Source organism: Theropithecus gelada, chromosome 14, assembly GCF_003255815.1.
Source record: "Theropithecus gelada isolate Dixy chromosome 14, Tgel_1.0, whole genome shotgun sequence".
Lineage (NCBI taxonomy): Eukaryota > Metazoa > Chordata > Mammalia > Primates > Cercopithecidae > Theropithecus > Theropithecus gelada.
Window position 1 is genome coordinate 30335956 of NC_037682.1, and position 24991 is coordinate 30360946.

Here is a 24991-nt window from a genome sequence, read left to right on the forward strand (position 1 = left end):
AAATACATACAAGACCTCTACACAGAAAATTATAAAACATAACTGAAAGAAATCAAAGAACTGAATACACAATGGTTTCTACCATATTCACTGGTTAGAAGACTCAATATTGTAAGAATGTCAATTCTCAAACCATCAAAAGACTTAATGCAATCCCAATCAAGATTCCAGCAATGTAGGGGTGTGTGTGTGTGTTTGTGTGTGTTTGTGTGTGTGTGTGTGTGAAAAATGGCAAATCAATTTTACAATTTATTTGGAAATACAAAAAGCCAGAAGACAATTTTGAGGGTGAATAAAATTGGAAGCCTTCATTACCAGCTATGAAGAGTTGTAGCTTGGTGGTAGTAAACAAAGGATCAACAAACAGGCCAGTGGAAAAGAATAGCATAGAACCAGATCAACACATATATAATCACCTTTTCAGTGCTATGAAAAAGGAGAAATCAATATTCAATACATGATGCTGTATAAATTTACTATCCATGTGGGGAAAAAAGAGAACTTTAAACTTGACATTATTTACAAAATCCAATTTCAGATGAATTGTGATCTACATGTGAAAAGTAACATAAATGCTTTTAGAAGATAACACAGAAGAGTAACTTCATGACTCTGGGATAGGCAAAAATTCCTAACAGAAAATGAACTATAAAGTATCAACTATAAAGAAAAATATATAATCAACTATATAGAAAAGTATCAACTATATCAACTATAAAGAAAAATACTGATAAACAGGAATTCATTAAAATTCAGAACTTCCTTTCATTAAAAAAAATCACTGAGAGAGACGCAAAGGCAAGTCGCAGAGTGTGAAAGCTATTTGAAACAATATATATCCTACAAAGGTCTGTGTATCCAGAAATAAGAACTATACATCATTTTTTAAATGAACACCAGACTGCAATGGGTACTTTATCTCATGAATTACCAGATACCCAAATGGCTGATGAGTGAAAAGTACTCAACATCACTAATTTGCATTTCCCTACAAAGAGTACCACTACACACCCCAATAATTGTTAAAATTTAAACCTAACATTATTAAACACTGGCAAGAATGTGGAGCAATGGGAATTCTCAGGGCTGTTGGTGGAGGTGTAAATTTGTATAACCATTTGGAAAATTGTTTGGCAGTATCTGCTAAAACTTCTAACTTAGGAATTATACTTTTAGGTCTATACAACAAAAAATGTACATATATTCACCATAAGACACCAATAAGCATGTTCATAGCACCATAATTTGTAATAGCACCGAACTGGAAGCAACACAAATGCCCATCAACAGTAAAATGAATTCTGGTATATTTATACAATAGAATATTATATACTGCAATAATAACAAATAAGTGGTTGCTTCACATAGCAATATAATATCACAGATATTAATATTGGGGGGTCAGATACTAAAGAATACATAATATTTATCATTCCATGTTAGTCAATGTCCAATGAACGTTTAGTTCAACACAAATAGGTTCCTACTAGCTTTAATATGAAAGCCTGACTAGTCTGAAGAATATTTCCAGATATTCTATTGTCTAAATATTTTTAGCTTAAATTTTAAAAAATATTTCAGATAAATGAAAGGCTGACAGGGTCTTTATAAGTCTTACATCTATCTGTTTGATGCTATGGATAATTAAGAGTTTAAATTTTACCTAAAAGATCCTCCTTGGTATTCTTCAGGCAACAATTTTCCATCTCTTGCTTTCTTTGATAGAGCCTGAGAAAAATACCAACAGAATAGGACAACCAACAAAATGTTACACAGTTGATCTTGTCATTTGAAATATTTGTAAGTCATACACTCTCATCTCTGATATGCCTTGATTTGATTTTATGTTACCTATATAAAAATAATTTTCTCTAATTATAAGAACAAACAAGAGCACAGATAATTCAAGAAACTAAAGCTGTTAATCAAAACTCTAGAAAAATTACTTCCTTTAACAATTTTTCAAATATGGGAATTACCCTGTGTACCACCAATTACTATGCAGAATGCTTTAGAGTTTCCTATATGCACAGTGAAATTTTCTATTTTGCCTATAAAACTTTATTGTAAGAAAAAAAATACAAGAATACATTCTCATCAACCTAGTGTTTTTGTTGTTGTTGTTGTTGTTTGTTTTTGTTTTTGTTTTTTTTTTTGAGAAGAAGTCTCACTCCGCCGCCCTGGCTGGAGTGCAGTGGCATGATTATGGCCTACTGCAACCTCCATCTCCCAGGTTCAAGCAATTCTCTTGCCTCAGCCTCCTGAGTAGCTGGGATTTCAGGCACCCACTACCACGCCCGGCTGATTTTTTGTATTTTTAGGAGAGATGGGGTTTCACCATGTTGGTCAGGCTGGTCTCCAACTCCTGAACTCAAGGGATCCACCTGCCTCGGCCTCCCAAAGTGCTGGGATAACAGGTATTAGCCACCATGCCTGGCCAATCTAGTGTGTTTTAAATAAATTATCCAATGGCAACCAAAGTAGCACACCCACAATCCCACAACCAACATTCCGTTTTTATTTTTCAGAGTTTGCTCCATCTTTATGCACAATCTCAACACCACACAATGGTTATAAAACATAAATTTTATATTTAATTGTTCAGTATTATATGCATCTTCTGTGTTGTCAGCCTTCAGAAATGATTTTTTAATGTCTGTTCCTAAAGAATGCATCTGCCTAATTTACTTGGTTATTTCCCAGTGTTATAATTTGGTTCACGGTTTTTTCTGAATTATTTCAGGTAAATTTTCAGAAGTGGAATTATAGTGCCCTAGAGAATAGACTTCTTTTGGTTCCTGATTCTACAGCTAAATCACTTCCTGAATAAGCTAGTCCAATTTATACTGCCACAAGGAATATAAGGATGTACTTGATTCTTATCACTCTTGACAATACTGATTTCTAAAAATCTTACAGAAGACAAGACAGATGACACATTAGTAAAATTTTCCTCTCACTTGTACTTGGAATTAACTACATTTCTGTTAATTTTTATTTTTCAGTGCTTAAAAGCAAGGGAACAGAGGTTGAGTCATCATATATAAAAACTTAATAATGAATTAAGAGGAAGGATACAGAAAAATTAGGTCTCTGTCATTTGGGTAGATAAAATAAACGTGGAGTTTACTTAATATTTTGTATTGCATAGGCAACACAGGCACTATTACAATCACAGCTGATAACTTTAACTCATAGATGATTTAAATTTTTAAAATTAAGTCTTTAAAAATATCAAAAATCTAAAAACACATCACTGCAACGTACTGCCAATGGAAAAAATTACAGGTGTATGCTGTTTGCAAAAAAAGAGATGAATTCTGACTTATATAGTTATTGGAATAACAGGAGAGAGAATAATCTACAAATGCATTTTTCCTCCCTTAAGCAATGTAACTGTTTACATGATTTGAAAAGACACATATATGAACTTTGAAAGGCATTTTCTAAAGGCAGATGATCTCAGCATTATCCTGATGAATTACCACACTGCAACAAATGAAAAAAATTCATTTTAATAACTAGATTGCAAGCACACATACTAAAAACAAAAACTCTGTAGATCCTAAATACATCAACAGGAAATTCCTGTCAGCGAACTCGAGTAAGAGTCTGAAATAGGTATGGAGTCTGAGAAGGACTGTTGGTTTTATAAATTTGTAATTATCACTGGGATCCCCTGGCAATGTGGACTCAAAAGCAAAGTACATGTTACCTGAAGCATCCAGCTGAAAGAATAAAAAATGACCACTAAATATTTCTATAATACATCAAATGCCTTGCTAATTCATTCAAAAAAATTTACTGGGTACTTATAAGGTAAACTTTGCCTCTGCCTTTTAATACTGTTATAAGTAATGAAGAATTAAGAATAACACAGCATTCAAGGTGTGTTACTACATTACTTTATTCAAGGAACACCAACTTGAACTTGGCTGCAGTATGCCTACAGCCCCCATACTGGCATCCTTGGGATTACTGAGGGTCAAGAAGTAAATGCGTAGTACAGGTGTTCTTCACCTGGGGTCCATGGATGAATCTGCAGAGAGCCACAAACTCTTGAAAAATTAATTTCAATGAAATAGGTTTTACTGAAATTTGTTTTAAAATAAATTCACCAAGCAACTACTGTATCCCAAGCACTCTTCTAGAATTAGATAAATGGCAATGGACAGTGAACATCAGACAGTAGGGAACACAGAAGGGTGAACAAATAAATAAACAAGGTAATTTCAAAGACTAATAAACCATATGAAGACAATAAAACAGGGTAATGAGATAAAGAGTGTTAGGAAACTATTTCAGCTATGGAAGCTGCAGAAGGCCTAAGACATTAGCAACTGAACTGAGAAACCAATGATGAAAAACAGCCAGCCAAGTGACAATCAGAGGGATGTGTGTACTGGATAGTATGTCTCTTAGTGAGAATCCAGAGCTCAACCTGTCTATGATCCCACAGTCTCCTCAAAAAGTCTGCTCCTGCCTCACCAGGTAGAGAGCCTTGGTCTCTTTGCTGCAGGTTCTCTTATCCACTGCCTACTTGCTAAGACCACAACCTCACATTCCTCAGGGAATCTTCACTGCTTCTTTGGCAGAGTACTCTCCCGTGTGACTCAGGTCTCTTCTTTCTTAACTCTTTTTTTCTCCCAGTTGCATACAGTAGTTCCCCCTTATCTGTGGGGGATATTTCAAAGACCCACAGTAGGTGCCTGAAATGGCAGATAATACTGAACTCTATACCTACAGTCACGTGCCATCTAAGGACACTTAAGTTAACGACAGACATATATGACAGTGGTCCCATTAAGATTACAATGGAGCTGAAAAATTCCTATCACACAAATACGTACCACCGTAGCACTATTTCCTTATACTATTCAGTACAGTAATTGGTTGTACTGCAGGTTTGTACCATACAAAGCCTAGGCGTGTAGTAGGCTATCCCATCTAGGTTTGTGTAAGTATACTCTACGGTGTTCACACAATGACAAAATCGCCTAACCATGCATTTCTCAGAATGTATCCCTGCTGTGATGCATGACTGTACTCTTCTTCCTACACATACATACTTATGATAAAGTTTAATTTAAAAATTAAGCACAGTAAGAGATTAACAATAACTAATAATAAAACAGAACAATTGTAACAATGTAAAAATCATGTGAATGTGGTCTCTCTCAAAATACCTTGTACAGTACTCACCTATTTTCAACTGTGGTTGACCACGGGTAACTGAAACCACGCAAACTGAAACCTTGGATAAGACAGAACTACAATATCTCAAATTCCAAACCAAAAGATTGGTCTTACAGACACAGAAAACAAATGATTGTACTCCTTTCCTCTACCTGGTAAATCAACTAATTATGGTGCATTTGGTATAACTGTTGAGTCCTTAGCTATTCTTGTTCATTTCTGAAAGTTCAGGAGCTGCTTCTCAAGTATTTTTTATTTTTAGAGAAAACATTACTGATTCTAGAAGGCTGATAACCTGACCACTATAGTCATACAGTAGTTACGTAACTAGTGTGAAAGAAGCAGCAAAGCTAAGTGGTTGGGAGCAGGCTCTAGTCTACAGTCTGATTGGGTTCAGATGCTGGCTACATCACTTAGTAAGATTTGGGGCAAATTATTTAACCTCTCTTTTTTTCCCATCAGTTGCTTCATCGACCATATCAAATTATTATCTTGTACTTGATAGGGTAGTTTTAAAGAGGATTAATATATATAAAAGGCTTACAGCAAAAACTGGTACAAAGTATGCCAGGTGCTATTATTGTTAGAGTTGTTAAAACTGTTAAACTGTACAAATACTTCTAGAACTTGCATGTCTTTAAATAAGAAAATTACAAATACTACATTCATATATGAATTAGTCATATATTTCTCTCTGGTCAGAGCAGATTTTACCCTGGAATTAAAATCATTCTAAATTTTATCTGTTTAAATACATAAACATTCATAAACTGTTTAAATACATAACCTTTTTAATACATAAAACCTTTTAATAAGCCACAGTACAAAGTTTGATGTAGAAATACTGACAAGACTCAAACTGTATAAAATGGCACTATTCCATAAATGGAACATTTACTGTCTACCCTTTTTGGTGGATGGGGTAAAATATAACAACACTAAAGCACAGGACAGAAAATGCATTTATTACCAAAGATGACTCACTACTATACTTGGACACTCAGATAGATGCTGTTTGTTTTTTTTGTTTTGTTTTTTTTTTGCACAGTAAAGCTGAATTCAATATAATCTTGCTTAACTTGGAATTGAGTCAAAATCTACACTGGATGTGAAGAACACACACACACACACACAAACACATACACACTCAGGGTTTCTACTTGGTGCATACATATTTTTAACGACTATTTGTGCACAGCAGCTAAATGAACATATCTCTATAGAGCCTATCTAAAATACTTAGTTTTTAAGCCACCATTTAAACAATCCAAGATTTAAGTTTTTAAAATAATCATGCTTACAAGACAAGCCATTTCAACAAAAAACTAATTTTGCAGGAGCTCAGATCTCTCTCTTACACACACACACACACACACTTCTTCTCTCTCTCTCATGTAAACTAGAGAACTAATACGCTAAATAGGCCATGCAAGGCACCTGTTTCTCATGAGAGGCTTCAATGTGCTTCGATGTCCCCTTATTTTTTCTAAGTACAACCAAAGTGATTACATGCATCTGGTTGTTATGCTCTGTACCACATGACACATTGGCCTGGCATGAGAGACGTGCCCAGCTAGAGTACGTCATACAAGAAAGTACTACTTGGGGACCAAATCAAACCCTCCTTTTTGGTAACTTTGAGGGAGAAAATGACAAAAGAGAGGTAAAGAAGTGAATGATTAGATAGGAAAAAAGAAAGGCAAACAGTAAAAGCAAGGAGAGAGGTGGTATAACAGATCATTAAGTAGTGGCTCTAGAATCAAACTGCCTGGGTTAACTAGTCCTCACTGCCACTGCTTTCTAGCTGTACTGCCTCGGGCAAATTTATCAAAGTTGCTAAAACTCCATCTCCTCAATTTCATGGAGAAATTAAGGTTCCAATTGGACTGGGTTAATAGGATTAAATGAAGCGCTTAGCCCAGTGCCTGGCATCACTAAGAACAAGAGCGAAGAGAGCAGAGTGGGAAAGAGAAGCAGGTAGAATGAGAAGCAAACAGGGGCAGCCAGAGCTCGGCAAACCCTGAGTCCCTGCTGGGGGTTACAGGAAATGCCTAAGGCCCGCCAGAGACCATTACACTCCAAAGGGTTATGACTGCCCTTCCCATTGCTGTGAGACCCAACTGAGAGGCTGGTGAGACTGCCTCCTTACTTCTTAAACTTAGAGTCTTCAGGATGCAAGGAATACAGGAAGCTAACATAACTACTTAAGAGTTATGTATTATAGTAGTAAAATTAGTAAATTGCTCAGAATCAAGGAAATCTTCCTATAATGGTTAATTTTTTAAATTTAATGTATATAAAAATAAGGAAATTCTAGCTGCGCAGTAAAGTTCCATAACATTATAATAGTACTTTTTATTTTACAGGTTGTTTCAACACTTAATTTCATTTAACCTTTACAAAACACAGACACAAGTATTCTCATTGTTGCTGAAAACCCTTAATAAATATAAGGAACATACTATATCTCAGCAAACCAATCTCTATTACTTTGACTTTTGAATTGACCAAATTAATGCTATCCTTCTTTTTTCTTTTTTCTTTTTTTTTTTTTTTTGAGATACAGCATCTTGCTCTGTCATCCAGGCTGGAGTGCAATGGCACGATCTCAGCTCGCTGCAATCTTTGCCTCCCAGGTTCAAGCAATTCTCGTGCTTCAGCCACCCGAGTAGTTGAGATAACAGGTGTGTGCCACCATGTCCAGCTAATATTTGTATTTTTAGTAGAGATGGGGTTTCACCATGTTGGCCAGGCTGGTCTCAAATTCCTGCAAGTGATCTGCTTGCCTCAGCCTCCCAAAGTGCTGGGATTACAGGCATAAGCCACCATGTGCAGCCTCATTTTTCAATTAACAATTCCATTTTTATCTATACAAACACTTTCTGCAAATCTTTTCAAAGAGGAGTGAAGAAAGACCTAAAAATATTGATTCTAGTAGGTTCACCTTTAATTATATCTACATCTAAAATTCCAAGTAAACTCAGTATTTATGGGTATGCTTTTAAAATTAGATTAACTTGTACTTATTTCTTTTGAGCAAGAAGGTCTACACATTTATGTACTGTCAGCTCTCCAAAGAAATCTTACCTTCTAAATTGTTCTACCACTATACATACAACAGGTCCTTGGCAAATGGAAAGAGAATCACTTACCCAAATGAATCAGAAATTTTCAATGCAATCACTTTAAGACTTGTGATACTTCTGTCAAAAAATACCCTCGGAAATTACTGAGGCTGTCAAAGCTGCCCTACTGCCTGTGTTCTTGCCTATTCGATGTGCTATTTTTTGGTGAAATAAGATTCCTACACATTGGAGTTACAAAAACTGCTTTTCAAGAAATCCTGAAAAAGTAAAGTAACTTTGCTTCTGGAACACTAAGTCCACTTTTTTTTTTTTTTTTTTTGAGATGGAGTCTCATTCTGTTGCCAGGCTGGAATAAGTGGCGCAATCTCGGCTCACTGCAACCTCTGCCTCCTGGGTTCAAGTGATTCTTGTGCCTCAGCCTCCCAAGTAGCTGAGATTACAGGCACGTGCCACCACACCCAGCTAATTTTCATATTTTTAGTAGAGATGGGGTTACACCACGTTGGCCAGGTCGGTGTCAATCTCCTGATCTTGTGATCTGCCCACCTCGGCCTCCCAAAGTGCTGGTATTACAGGTGTGAGCCACTGTGCATGGCCGCTAAGTTCTTTTAATGGTCTCAGTTTTAGAGAAGAAGTAAATATACTTTAAGAATAAAATGTTATTAATATTGAGGTCTATTACCACTTCCATAGAAATATAGTTTCAGCTTAACTTCAACTTTAAAACCTACCTGATATAGCATCTTTAGGGTTGAATTCTGGACTTTGGAAAATAAAGTTTGTCTTTAGCATGAAATTGTTCTATTTACATGTTATCTCTTAATTTTTGAATATTAAATTTTCTTACAATGGGTCATACTTGGATAAAAACTTTAAAAACCTATAGATATGTGACAATCACTTGATGAAATAACTCTCCCCACATACAAAAAAATCACAGTCTGACTAGATTACGTCAAGACTTTATCAGAAAGTAATTATCCAAAAGTATATGCTAACATTTTGAAAGCACACTCTTTCTTAAGACATACCTTTACAGAGTCAGCAATTTCCTGGATACCCTTAGCGGCAGCATCTTTTATGATTGGTGTAAGTAAGCCTTTATCTGTTGCCACAGCCACTGAAATGTCAATAAACGGCAGTTGCTTTGGGCCCTCTCCATCCCAGCTTACATTAACATCTGGCATTTGCTAGAAATAGGAAAAAAAAAAAAATCTTACCAGAAAAGTGGCTTTAGAACAAGGCAGTTACAGAAAAATAAAATTATTGTGCATTTTCCAAAGTGAACATAGCTAGATAAGAGGAAATAAGTAAAAATTTGGTTTGAAAAAATGGTTTGGAGTTCTGTCAATTATCTTTTATGTCGGCCAAGAATAATTAAACATACTACCTTTTTGAAGGAAGTTTGAAGAAATTATGATGAGGTACATGCTTTGATCTCTTTATATCCTAGTGGGGGAAAAAAGGGCTTTCTTTCCTGATTGCTAGAAGTTATTTAATGTCTGTTGTACTTCCTACCTCATATGATAACGAACATGATCTTGAGGTGAGGAGGAGAGTGGAAAAGGGTAACGATATTAGATCATATTATTCCTTTCTAGCTCAGCTCTGGGATATATATCAGCAGGCCCTCAAGAAATTACTTCCCTATTTAAAAGAGATTTCATCAAATGACAAAATGCCTGGAAACCCTGTCTATTAATAATGTTGCCCTGTATTACAGGTGAAAATGATGCTGAAAAACAGAAACTGGAAAGAATTTCTGTTCTCAAAAATTCTTTGCTTTTTAAAGAAAAAGATCCAGGCCTCCTGGCGTGTCACTTAAGCATGGCAATACACAATTTGATTCCACTCTATCTATCCCATTTTACTTGTGAGCACTCCCCTGAGATGGATTTTCCACTGTCATGCTATGCTCATTTCCATTTCAAGGCTACCTTCACATTGCTTTTCAATTGCTCTTCCATTTTTCCATCTTTCAAGGCTTAGTTCCTTCACTCATTCAGCAATATCACTATGTTAAAAGAATAAAGTCCCAACCCCTCAGAAGATTTGAAATTCTTCATAGACAACGCTAAAGTAAAAGAGAAACTAAACAAAACCCTCATGAATGAAGAATATCTGGCAAATAAATTTAATTACAAAATGTAAAGAAGACTTATGGGACATGGTCAAAATTGTATTAAAAATCTATTATCTTAGGGCAACCCGCTCGGGTCCCCTGCCATGCTGTGGAAGCTTTGTTCTTTCCCTCTTCACAATAAATCTTGCTGCTGCTCAAAAACAAAACAAAACAAAACAACTATTATCTTAAACCTTATTAAAAAAAATTAAAATGAATTACACATTCAAGTTTTCTAACCAAAATGAATCTAAGGAAATGAAGGAAAAAATACATAACAAAACAATATAAACTAAGAATATAAATATGCAATAGAAGTGAGAGTTCAGAATAACCCCAGGCATTGAGGATGTTAAAATAATTATAAGAAACAAATTTAAATTACTCTAGGCTAATAAGTTTGGGAATCTAAATTAAATGAGTGATTTTTGGGGAAAATATTAGCTTTTAAAATTGATTTTTTAAAAAAGCTGAAAATTAAAACAGATCAGTAATTATGGCGGGAAAAAAAAAAGGGAAAGCTGCCAAGATCCCCTCCTCAAAATAGAAGCAGGTTCAGATATTTTTACTGGTGAATTCTATGAAACTAGAAAATATAAAAAATTTTATAATATTGAAATGAATACAGAGGAAAGAAAAGAAGAAATAATCCAAATTCATTGAATGAAGCCAATGATTAGGGGAAAAAGGTCTGATAATGTTGGCACAAAATTTAAATTACCACTACTTAGGACTCTAGATACAAAAATTATCCAATGAAATATTAACAAATAGCTTATGCCTATTAGAGATTTATTTAAGGAGTGCAAAAATGATTCACAGTTAATGATATTAATCACAAGAGTCAATTAATAATTAAATCATTAATATAATTCAAAATATTTCATCAAAAGAGAAAAGTTATATGAATCATTAGATAATGCTGAAAAGGCATGCTTTTTAAGTTCTGTATTAACGTATTTTTCAGAATCCAGAGTGCTAACCATTACACCATGGAACCCTCCTGAATGTATTTTTCAAGAAATAAAAACAAGTTAATTATAAATGTACTTTAAATACAGTCTGTTAACAAGCAGTGATCCCAGAAAATAGCCTCATTACAGAAAGGAGGCATGATGAAAAATAGTGCCAGGCAGGAAGGCAGGAAGCCAGGGTTCTAGATTTACATCTAAAGGCAGCTAGGTTTACATCACCTCCACTGAATTGCAGGCTCATATGTTCACCTGCCTTCCTGCCACCTCCACTGGAATATCTGTTAGGCTCCTCAAATTTAACATGTCTAAAACCAAACTCTAGATTCCTCACCCCAAAGCTATACCCCTCCCAGTTTTCCCAATGTTAGTACATGGAAAACTCATTCCTCCCATCGCTTGGGCCAAAATGCTTGTTCCTTTTTCTCACACCCCATATCCAATCCATCAGCAAATCCTGTTGGCTCTACTTCTGAAACATAACCCAAATCTCCACTTCACCCTAGCTCCATTTGCTACTACATTTGTCCAAGCCACAGTCATCTTCTAAAGCCTCCCAGGGGAGCTCATCGTCTCCTCCCTTGCCTCTCCACAGGCCGTATTCTACACAGCACCCAGGGCAGCCTCTCCTTTTCCTTTCTCAAGTGTAAGTCGATCACATTAGTTACTTGTTCAAAACCCTCCAAAGGCTTCCTTCTCACCCATAATAAAATCCCTAGTCCTCACCATGTCCAACAAGGCCTCATGTACTTGGGGGGTTCCCCTTTATGCTCTCCCACTGTTATTTAAATCTTATCTCCCGCCCTCTCCACTCCAGGCACACTCCACCCTCAGCACCATATCTTGGGTTAATGCAATCCTCTATTCACAGCCTTGGTGTTTGCTGGTCCCTCTGTGTGGAACGTACTTTCACCACATACCTGTGTGGCTCACTCCCTGTTTTCTCAGTCCGTATCTAAATTATCGCCTTGTCAGGGGGGCTTCCCTCGCTTCCCTTTTGAAAGAGCACGCCTCGTTACTTTGTCCCCTTATCCTTTCTTTTTCTCCTCAGTACTTTCATCATCTGACATATAATAGTGTTTGTCTCCTCCAACTAGAATATAAGCCCCAGCGAGAGCAGAAATCATGTAAGCTTTGGTTTACTGTTATATCTCTAATGCCTAGAATAAATGGTTTTTATTCTGCTCTACTTCGTTGTGAGCCCTTTTCATTTACAGTTTCTTCATTAGAAAAATGAGAGAGATCAAATGATAGGATATTTTAGCAAGACAATTATAAAATTTTTGTGATTTAAAAATAAGAGTTCTATTTGTCATGGTAAAAATTCCATGACATGAAACTACTTTAGAAGACAAAATCATTTGAAGTCTGCTACTTACTTTAAGGGTAACAGCTGCTGCCTTGATGATAAAATCATTTACTGATACTTTAATGTCATCTGAAAGAAAAATAAGCTTAGTAAAATTAGTATTCCTAATACAACTTTAACATTGACCATTACAACTTCAAACTTGTAAATTATGGAATGTACTGACAAACAATGATAAAAAAATTACAGGCTTTTGTTTGCTTAGTCAATAAGGTTCCCATGATTAGAAAAACTTACGTGAGGTCCTGGATAAATAATATTAACCATGAATGTAAGTTTATTTCTGGGCTTTGGTTATCAATTTTTTAAACTGTTTAGATATCATATACAAGAACCTGAAGGACATATTACAAGCATAATCAGAAAAAAAAGAACTAACTCCTATGTCTCGAAAAAGTCAAATGGTCTCTCTGTGGTGTGTGCAGTCAGGAAGTTTACAAGATGATTCATTTTCTTCCTCGTTCTTTTCAAATGCACTTATTCTCTGTATGCTTTATAATATATTGATTATACTAGAACAGTGACACATGTAGGTACTTTATATAAACAGTTACATATACATATATGAGAGAGTGTTCAAAAATTTCTTTTTACTAATGGGGTGTAGGTGAAAACAAATTTAACAACAACAACAACAACAACAACAAAAAACCAAATTTAACTGCTTTTTAACTTAACAGAACAGGATATAACAAAAGCCAAAGATGAAGCAATGCTGGCATAGGTCCTAGTGTGATGAATAAAATGAGGTTCTCTGTCCATACTTTTATGGTGAATGCATTTGAATCAATTTCTTTGCAGTATATGTAATGATTTTAAGATAAAGCTAGGGTCCTCCCACTTCCTACAGAGCTGATCATAACTAAAGTATTTGTTTATGTCTTTGCATTTGCCACTGGGTATAACAATGTTGGAAAATGTAAACAACACTTGATTCTTTCTTGCAAGAGCTTATAGAAAAAGACTTTAAGATCAAAATCTAGTCAATGGTATGTGGCAAAAAACCTATCCTAATTACTAAAGTATCATGGAATTTTACATGAATAACAACTCATTCCAAAGGCATCCTAGAGACTTCAGAAAGGGATTAGATGAATTACCATAAACCTAAATACTGTCAAACTGTCACAGTAACTGTCAGGTGCAAAGTATCAAAGCTCCTCCAATTCAGAATTCCAGAAATATGTAAACATTTTTGCTTAAATTCCCTTTAGGAATAGAGATATAAATGGACTTACAGTGCTTAGAGGCTTTTAATGATAACCACATAGAAAAGATTTGGTCTGTACAAATTCAAATGTAACAGCTCATGAACTTACTCTGCTTACCTTTCATGGCTCTCTCAGCCTTCTCACTTTATCTACTTACCCACAGGTATTCACAGTGAAGACTTCTAAAACCATCTGCCAGCTAATGACCCCCAAACCTACCACCTAAGTCCACAGTCCTCATTTAAAATTCTGTATTCAGCATACTCCCACATTTAGGAACATTCTTGAGTTAAACGAAACATATTCTTTTACTGGCCCCTACCTATGTCACTATACTCTCCTGGTTTTCTTCCACTTTCTGCCCACTCACTCATTTTTATTCCTTTCCTCTCAATGTTGGCATCTCCCCAGCCTGGAAGTTCCAGTTCCATTTCCAAGGTTTTGATACCATTTATATAATGATGACTCTTCCAAATTCTACCTCTAATTCTGAGATACTGAAGCTTCAGACTTGTATATCCAACTTCTCACAAAAAATTTCTACCTGCATCTCTAACATGCATCTCAAATCTAACATGTGTAAAGTAGGTTTCTCTTTGAATTCTTTATTTTTAACTCTTTATAATGGAGATTTTCCAAACATATTGAAAGGAGATGTTGTTACATTTACTGAGTAGAAAATAGTTTGTAAGGTAATATCAAACATTCTCATTTACACATTGTCGAGACAGAAAAGCAAAGTGTGAAGCATGCATATAGAATGTTATATATTGTAACTTTATATGAGAAAGAGGAGTGAACACAATGTGGGGTGTAAAGATTTTAAAGAAAATTCCTAATTACAAGAGTGTAACAAAACCAGACCATGCAAAGATAACAAATTAATCCACATCTCCTCTGAAATACTGCTGTTTTCTGCCTTATTAGAGTAAGAAAACAGGAAAGTGATTTCCACATTAACCTCTATATCATGACTAAGCAAGTATGATCTGAGAACTACAGGAGTGTTTCCAGGGTTCATTTTTTAGAGATTTATCACTTTCTCTAATATAGCTTTCCATTTAGTTCCTTGAACTTTTAAAAGCTCTCACGTTGTCTTTATATGAAATCCTGAAGATCTGTATATAAACTGAAAAACGTCCTGCTTTCACCTTGGATGTAGAAAGTTACAAAAGAAAGCTGCTCCCATCCTGACAGGGTGAAAGAAAAAGCAGGATAAATTACAAAATCATAACTTTTCTTAAGCCCATTAGGGAGCTGAGGTTACAAAGCAAACAGGTGAACTGAATGCCAAAGAGTGATAATCCACTCAGAGGAGAGACAAACACAGGAAGTAAATACCCACTGTCAGAGTACAGGAGTGAAGAGGGCAGAGTATGGTACAACATGCACAAACAGATGCGGACTAGCAGCAGAGAAATGGAAACTAAAAAAACATTCAATTGGAAATCCAGAGGGGAAAATCCATGCTAACCAAGATAAAAAATATATATATTTTGCTAAGCTTTGCAGACACAACTAGGAAAATAAATCAGTGAACTTGAAGCTAGGTAAACAAAAATTATCCAATATGAAACATAAAGAGAAAAAAGAATGAACAAAAGGAATAGAGCGTTTAAGAGCTTTGGATAACTCAAAAAGTCTAACATTTAAAATTGGAGCCCCAAAGAGAAACCACGTGAAACAGAAGATATCATTAAAAATAACTGGAAAATTTTCACAATTAAAGGAAGACAACAAACCATACATCTAAGAAGCTGAGAGAAACCCAAACAGAATAAATACAATAGGAAAAAAAAAAAAATCTATGCATACAATAGCCAAATTGGTAATGGAGAAAATCTTGAAAGCAACCAGATAGGGGGAAAACATCATATACAAGGGAACAAATATTAAGAATGGCAGCAGGCATTCTAAGACAGAAAATAATGAAATAGTATCTTTATTTAAAGAACTGAAACAAAAACCCTATTAACTCAAAAATCTATATCCAGCAAAAATACTTCTTAAAAATGATGAAGATACATCCATTAGGGTGACTACTATCAAAAAAACAGAAAATAACAAGTATTGGCAAAAATGTGGAGAAATTTCAACCTTGGTGCACTTCATTTTTGTTTCTGGAGACAGGTCTTGCTCTGTCAGCCAGGCTAGAGTGAAGTGGTGCAATTATAGCTCACTGTAACTTCCAGCTCCTGGGCTTAAGCAATCCTCCCACCTCAGCCTCCCAAGTAGCTGGGACTACAGGCATATGCCATCTGCCTGACTAGTTTTTCAATTTTTTTGTAGAGATAGGGTCTTGTTCTGTTTCCCAGGTGGGTCTTGAACCCCTGTCCTCAAGTGATCCTCCCACCTCAGCCTCCCAAAGTGCTAGGATTACAGGGATGAGCCATCATGCCTGACCCATTGGTGCGCCATTAGTGGGAATGCAAAATGGCACAATCACTAAGGAAAACAGTATGGTAGCTCTTTAAAAAATTAAAAATAGAATTATCATATGATCCAGTAATTCCACTTCTGGGGATATACCTAAAATATTTGAAAACAGAGACACAAAGAGATATTTGTACAGCCATGTTTGCAGCAGTATTATTCACAATAGCCAAAAAGTAAAAACAACCTAATGTATTTATCCATTAACACATGAATTAACAAAGTAGGGTATATACATAAAATGGAATATTGTTCAGCCTTAAAAAGGAAATTTTGATACATTTTGCAACATGCACGAACCCTGAAGACATAATGCCAAGTGGAATAAGTCAGTCATAAAAGGACAAGTACCATATGATCCCACTAATATGATGTACTTAGAATCATCAAATTTATAGGAACAGAAAGAAGAATGGTGGTTTGTCAGGAGTGGTGAGAAAGAGGAATGAAGAGTATACAGAGTTTCCATTTTGCAGGATGAAAAATGTTCTGTAGATGAATGGTGGTAATGGTTGCAAACAATGTAAATGTACTTAATGTCAATGAACTAACTGTACACCGAAAATGGAAGACTCATGTTATATATCCAACTACAATTTAAAAAATTGTTTTAAAAAGGAAAAATGTGAAAGACAAAATAGACTTTTTCAGACAAAAACAGAAAATTTATTGTCAGTCAATCTGTACTATAAAAAGCATTAAAGGAAGTTCTTCGGGTAGAAGAAGTATAATAGCAGACAGCACTTTAATTCTATACAAAGAAATGAAAAAAGGTACAGATAAATATAAAAGACACTTTTCCCCTCATTTTAAAACTCCAAAATAGTTGATTTGCTAAAGCAAAAAAAACATTAAACATGTATTCTGGGGCTTATATCATATAGAAGTAAAACATGACAACAGCAGTACAAAATATGAGAGGGAGGAAATGCAAGTATATAGTTATGAGGTTCTTATATTAAACATGGAGTGGGGTATAATCAGGCTGTGATAAATTAAAGAATTATATTGTAAACCCTAACAAAACCACTGCAAAGACAGATAAGAAGAGAAAAAAGGAGATAAAATGAAGAAATACAATGGAATGATAACAAAGTAAGTAACCAAAAAGATAAGGAAAGAATAAAAGAGATGGGACAAAGAGAACACAAAGAAAGAACAAAATGGTAGATTTAAATCCAACTATCCCATTAAATGTGAGTGGTCTAAACATCTTAAGAGACTAAAGAATTGGATAAAATAGCAAGAACCAACTACATGCTGCCTTCAAGAAACCTATTTAAATAAACATATTTACATTTAAAAAGTAAAAAGATGCAAAAAGATATACTATAGAAACACAAGTCAAAGAAATCTGTAGTGGCTACAGATGTGATAAAGAAGGCTTGAGGATAAGGAATATTACAAGGAATAGATAAGGACATAACATGACTGGTCTGTTCAAGAAAACATAAAATTTCTAACTGTGTATGTGGCTAATAATAGATCTTCAGGATACATGAAGCAAAAACTGACAGAGCTGAAAGGAGAAACTATAAATAAACAATTATAATGAGAAATAGCAACACTCCTCTCAAAAGACATAAACAACATTATTAACCAGCTTGGCCTGACATTTACAGAACATTCCCTTGTAAAAATAAAAAAATTCTTTTCAAGAACACATACCAAGATAGACCATACTATAAATACAAAATAAATATCAACAAATTTAAGAAAATTGAAATCATATAAAGTGTGTTCTCTAAACACAATGGAGTTAAGCTAGAAATCATAAAAGAAAGAGAAATGAATAGTTCTCAAATAATTTGAAATTAAGTGCACAATTATAAATAACTCATTGATCAAAGAAATCACCAAAGAAATAAATGAGAAAACATTTTTAATTGAATAAAAGGAAAAATAATACCAGGCGTGGTGTCTCATGCCTGTAATTTCAGCACTAAGGGAGGCCAAGGTAGGTGGATCACTTGAGGCCAGGAGTTTGAGACCAGCTTGGCCAACATGCTGAAACCCTGTCTCTAGTAAAAATACAAAAAATTAGCCAGGCATGGTGGTTTGTGCCTGTAATCCCAGCTACTCAAGGCACTGAGGTGAGAGAATCACCACAGGAGGCGGTGGTTGAAGTGAAGCGAGATCGCACCACTGCACTCCAGCCTGGGTGACAGAGCAAGAACTTGTCTCAAAAGAAAAAAAGAAAAAAAAAAATCAACATCTGTGGGATACAGCTAAAGCAGTGCTTAAAGATAATTCAAGAGTATTATATGCTTATATTAAAAAATAAAGGTCTCAAATAAATGATCCAAGTTTTCACCTTAAAAAACTAGAAATAAAATAGCAAAGTAAACTGAAAGCAAAGAGGAAAAAAAATAAAGAAATCAATGAGATCAATATCACAGAAATACTAGATAAGTTAATAAAACCAAATGCTGGTTCTTTGAAGAGATCGAGATCAATAGAACTGATAACCCTTTAGCCAGAGTGATCTAGAGAGTAAAACACACAAATTACTAATATCAAAAACAGAAACATTACTTCAGATAAAATGACAGTATAATAAGGTAATGTGGTGAATAACTTTATGCCAATAAACCTGGTGACTTAGATGACACAAATTTCTTGAAAGACACAAAGTACCAGAATTCATTCAAGAAAACAAAAGCTGCATCCATTTTTAAAATAAAATTCATAATTAAAAACCTTTCCAAAAAGAAACTCACTAGTGAATGCTACTAAACAATTAAAAAAGAAATAATACCAATTGTACCCAAACTCTTCCAGAAAATAAAGGAGCAGGAAATGTTTTCCAACCCATTCCACTAGATAAGATAACAAATCCGAAAAAATGTCTCCAGAAAAGAAAACTACAGGTCGGCATTTCTCATGGGCATAGGTGTAAAGATTCTAAACAAAATTTTAGAATACAGAATCAAACAATATTTGAGAAGGTTAATGATTAAGTGGGCTTTATTTGAGGAATACAAAGTTGATTCAACACTTGAAAATCAACCAATGTAATTCACTTTATTAACAGACAGAAAAAGGAAAAGTTATCTGAAAAGATGCACAAAAAGTATTTGACAAAATTCAACATCTACTCATGTTTAAAACTCTCTGCAAGCTAGGAACGGACATTCTTTCAACCTGAAAATAATGTTCTACAAAAAACCTACAGCTAACATAAAACACTGAATGCTTTTCCCCCAAGATCAAGAACAAGGCAAAAATATCTGCTTTTACCATCTATATTCATTATACCAGAGGTTCTAGTCAGTGCAATAAGACAAGAAAATAATACGAAGGCCATATAGGTCAAAAATGAAGAAATAAAACTATCAGTTCATGCTAAAAAATCTGTATGTCAGCAAACTTATAATTGATTTTTGGAAGAAATATTACAAATTTAATAATCTGTAAATGCACTCTGAACAAGAAATATAAAATCAAAATTTGCATACAGAAGAATATCTAAGATATTTATAATCTAAAACATCCTTAAAAGTTTTGGATTTTAAACTTAATGAAATGTTAAGGACTGCTTTGTTTAAATACCATACCAAAGAACATTCAAAACAAAAAATAACCATTTGGTCTACACAAATCATTCATGTGTTCTTACCAAAAAATTGACCTATGTAAATGCTAAAGCACACCAAAACATTAAGACCACTTTTGCTTTTAAAATAACCAACCAAATTACAGTACTTTAGATTTCAATATCCCTTATCCAAAATACCTGGAACCTGGAACCACAAGTGTTTCAGATTTCAAAATTTTTCAGATTTTGTAATACTACATTTACTGTTTGGGCATCTTTAGTCCAAAAATCCCCAAATCTGAAAAGCTACAATGAGGACTTCCTTTGAGCTTCATGTTGGCACTCAAAAAGTTTCACATGTTGGAGCACTTTGAATTTTTGGTTTTGTGATGCTCAACCTGTTTTTTTAAAGCTCAGTATGTAACAGAGAATTGAACACAATAACTGCCTGCTAAATGAATGTTAACTAAATGTACATTATTCAAATATGACAAAGGGGAAATAAAAGCAAAGTAGAACAGAAACCTTTATTCTGCATAAAGGCATCTATGGTTTATTTAATACTGTGGAACCAATTCACTTTTTCAAGGAAAACATTACTAATTTTTTTTTCTCTAGCACAAATATACCCAGAGTAGAGTGCAAGTACATTACGAAATTGAAATTAAAAGCTACGTTGTGTAATTTTATAAAGGATTTCATGACAGTTAAGTTAGCATGTGTTTTGTATTAAGTAAATTCAATTTTACTAACCTTTGACGAGATCTTGCCTAACTTTTAAAACAGCTCCAAGGTCACAGTCAGCAGTAGCATATGCATGAGGTACAGTACTTTTAGATTCAGTTAATCTCTTGGCAATAACTCTTCGAATATTGCTGGCAGGGATTTCAGTGAATGTGCCCTACAAAAAGATAGCAACCTGTCCATTAAACCACAAGTGGAATAGAAAAATAAAACAAAAAACAAGCAACTTTATAAATGAAATTCATTCTTGATGACCTAACTTATTAATTAAAGATTAATACAAGAAAAGCACTATTAAAATTCTTAGTATAAGGGAAGAATATGAAAAAATCTGGGATATTTTGGTTTTATAGTACGTAACTACAGAAAAAAGTAATAAAATTCATGTTTCAATTGTGAATGGGATATCTTATGTTACTATGTTTAAGATGATAAAAAAGAAATCTACCAAATAATTCCTCCATAGGTGTGTTTGTGTGTGTATACATACATACACACACACCATACACACACAAGGAGCAATATACGTATGTGTACATACATACACAGAGAGAGAAGGAGGAGTGAGAAGAGACACACAGACATAAGCCATCTGTAAGCAGCTTTTGTTACAAATATCACTTAATAAAACTGAAATGGGCTGGGCACGGTGGCTCATGCCTGTAATCTCAGGATTACTTTGAGAGGCTGAGGTGGGCGGATCACGAGGTCAAGAGTTCAAGACCAGCTTGGCCAACATGGTGAAACTCCATCTTTACTAAGAAAACAAAAATTAGCTAGGTGTGGTGGCGCATGCCTGTAATACTAGCTACTCAGGAGGCTGAGGCAGGAGAATTACTTGAACTGGGGAGGCAGAGGTTGCACTGAGCCAAGATTGCGCCACTGCACTCCAGCCTGGGCGACAGAGCAAGACTGTCTTGGGGAAAACAAACAAACAAACAAACAAACAAACAAAAAAACCCTGAAATAAAACAGCCAATAAATCAACAAACTATTAATATATAGTTGCCCTTTGACTTTTGATGGGGTGACACTCTGATGAACCCATTGTAAGTTGAAAATATCATAAGTCAAAGTGCATTTAATACACATAACCTACTGAACATCACAGCTTAGCCTTAGCCTAGCCTACCATAAATGTGCTCAGAACACTTACATTAGCCTACAGTTGGGCAAAATTATCTGGCTACACACTACATTGCAAAGTAGCGGTCGTTTGCGCTGATGATCACACGGCTAACTGTGAGCTGTGGCGGGCCACTGCTGCCCAGCATTGCAAGGAAATACTGCACTGCTTTCTACTGAATGTGTGTCACTTTTACACCATCATAAAGTCAAAAAATTGTTAGTCGAACCATCTTTTCAAGCACACATGGAACATCCACCAAGACAGGCCATATTATAAACATAAAATAAATCTCAATAAATTTGAGAAGATTGTTCTAAAAATGAAGTGTGTCTCAAAGTGCATTCTCTAAACACAGTGGAGTTAAACTAGAAATCATGAAAGGTAACTGAAGTGTCTTCAAATATTTTGAAATTAAATTCACACTTATAAACAACTCATGGATCAAAGAAATCACAAGGGACATTAGAAGCTCAGAGACCTTCTATACAGGCAATTCAATTATTTCTATTTGGATTTGTAATTTTTAAAAATAACATGAGGATCTTATTTCTTAGAGATTCATAATAGAAAGTATGAACGAGATAATAAAATATCCCTGTAACTTCTCTGCAGTTTTTTCATTCTGTTCCTTGGACCGCTCAAAAAAGCATGATAGGCTTTAAATTATATCCAATTCCTTTCTCGTCCTTCACTCTATTTTGGAATTTCATTACAATCACTTCAAGATAATACAAAGCAAATGAAAGTGCGGCTGATTTTATTTTTACAAATATCATTAAGAAATTAAACACTTTATGTTAGCAAAGTACTTGGTCAAGTAGAATAAATGCTCTCTACACACTATAAGAATTCGAAAGTAAGGTTTACCTTCCTAACTTGAATAACTTTTTTTTTTTTTCTTTTTTGAGATAGGGTCTTCCTTTATTACCCAGGCTGGAGTGCGGTGGCACGAACACAGCTCACTACAGCCTCAACCTCCCAGTCTCAAGTGATTCCCCAACCTCTGCTGCCTGAGTAGTTGGGACTACAGGCACACGCTACCACATCCAGCGGATTTTTAAATATTTTTGTAAAGATGAGGTCTCACTATGTTGCCCAGGCTGGTCTTTGAATGCCTGGGTGCAGGCAATCCTCCCACCTCAGACTCTCAAAGTGCTAGGATTACAGGTGTAAGGTAACACACCCAGCCTTGAATAATCTACTTTTTAAAGATATATGATCGAACTATACATATTTTATAGTCAATATATGTTATATAGTCGAAGAGTGGACTATACACTCAATATACATAGTGTCTTGTCCAACTGCATGTCCTTAAAGACTAGGTTATTCAAGTATGCAGTATATTAATCATTAATGGATATTTGAAAATCTGTTTCCCATGAAAGTTGTACTGTTTTCAACTCTTTTAAAGTATCATATAGTATATAGTTCTCCACTAGGAGTACAGATTTATCTATTTATTTTTTAAAGTGCCCATTCAATTTTAAATAAACTTGGTTATCCTACACTTCTTCTGATAGGAAGTAAATAACCTGAATAGGAAAGGCACAGAGAGACAAAATGGAGGAATTTGAAAACAAAAAGGGGCTGTTATGCTGCATGCACCTGAGAAGGAAAGAATGACGACCTATATAGTTCTTTATAGGGAGATTATCAATTCCCTAGTTAAAAAGTAGAACACATCCACAAAAGGGAGCTAGTGTCAGCCAATAATTATTAGTATCACACTTAAGAAAAGACATGAAACATGAGATTGTAGGGAATATATGTTACTGAAGTTGTGGAACCTATGGTAACTTTAAATTGAATTATAGTTCTAAAGTTTATTTGGAAGTTAACGTACAAACAAATTTTGGTTTCTGATAGGAAATCTGTAAAACAAAGCATTTGGACTGTTTTTTACTTATCACTGAGTTACTATTGAAACAGATTAGTAAAACTAATCTGTTTTAAATCTATTCTTAAAACACACAGTAATTGTTCTTATTTTCTCTCTCACTTAAATCTGAAAAATAAAAATCTAGGCCAGGCATGGTGGCTCACGCCTGTAATCCCAGCACTTTGGGAGGCCAAGGCGGGTGGATCACCTGAAGTCAGGAGTTGGAGATCAGCCTGGCCAATATGGTGAAACCCCATCTCTACTAAAAATACAAAAATTAGGTGGGCGTCTGGTGTGCGCCTATAATCCCAGCTACTCAGGAAGCTGAGGCAGGAGAATTACTTGAACCTGGGAGGCGGAGGCTGCAGTGAGCTGAGATCACGCCACTACACTCCAGCCTGGGTGACAGTGCAAGACTCGGTCTCAAAAAAAAAATAAAAAGAAATAAAAATGCACTTAGAGAACATTACCACTGCACTGGGTTGTCCAGGAGTTGATACTGGTGGGATCATAGGCCGGGGATAAGATGGCCCAGCTGTGGTCTGTAGGGGCGAAGGTGCTGTGGGAGTGGCTGCAGGGGCTGGAGTTGGTCTAGACTCGGTAATCTTGCCCGTCTGTTTCAACTGGACAAGTCTGAGAGCATCCCTGGAAATAAGAGCAAAGGAGATAACCATAACTAGCAATAAGGAATATAACAGAACTTTCAGAAAACGTAGATGAGATGTGGAGAAAAGATACACAAATATACAGATGTCAAGGTTATAATTAAAAACCAATTATTTGAGCTAGAAAATTAAATCCTGTCTCTTACCTGGTCTGCTGACGATTATTTGTCATGTTTTAATATTTGCGTATTTTCAAAAACCAAACAATAACTAAAATTTTATTAAAATTGGGCATAAGTATTGATTTTTAAAAAGGAAATTAGTCTTTTTTCTGTACAGTGGATGTTATTTGGTAGATCAACAATTAAACCATATTCTCATCCTTCATACTCATGAAATAATATTCACATGGCATTCAAAAAGTGTCAAGTTTATTGTAAATATGGCTTTCACCAGGATACTTCCTACATCATTGTTCACTTATTGTTTATTCATTGTTTATTATAGTACAAATCAGCTTATTTATGACCAGGAAATCAAATCATTTTAAATTTTGCTCAATATGCCATCAGTACAACCTAATATAACAAATCTAACCCATGATATATTTTAGAATGAAAAAAACTAGTTACAGACTTGCCTTTGTATTACTCTGTAAAACAAAGGTATTTTTGTCTTGTAAGAAGATATAATTAGATTACTAAA

At 34.9% G+C, this 24991-nt stretch overlaps 1 protein-coding gene across 3 annotated transcripts in view; it reads right to left on the bottom strand.

Annotated features, from left to right (window-relative positions):
• PDHX (pyruvate dehydrogenase complex component X) overlaps positions 1 to 24991 on the bottom strand; it is a 74238-nt gene that overhangs the window by 2111 nt on the left and 47136 nt on the right. For 2 of the 3 annotated variants that reach the window (XM_025355910.1, XM_025355909.1), the window contains exons 6-10: positions 24152 to 24326; positions 20680 to 20827; positions 12755 to 12813; positions 9314 to 9472; positions 1664 to 1728 (exon numbers count right to left, since the gene is read on the bottom strand). In XM_025355910.1, the coding sequence (XP_025211695.1) occupies positions 1664 to 1728; positions 9314 to 9472; positions 12755 to 12813; positions 20680 to 20827; positions 24152 to 24326 (606 nt within the window). The remainder of the gene's footprint in view (positions 1 to 1663; positions 1729 to 9313; positions 9473 to 12754; positions 12814 to 20679; positions 20828 to 24151; positions 24327 to 24991) is intronic. The other variant, XM_025355912.1, reaches the window with a different exon arrangement.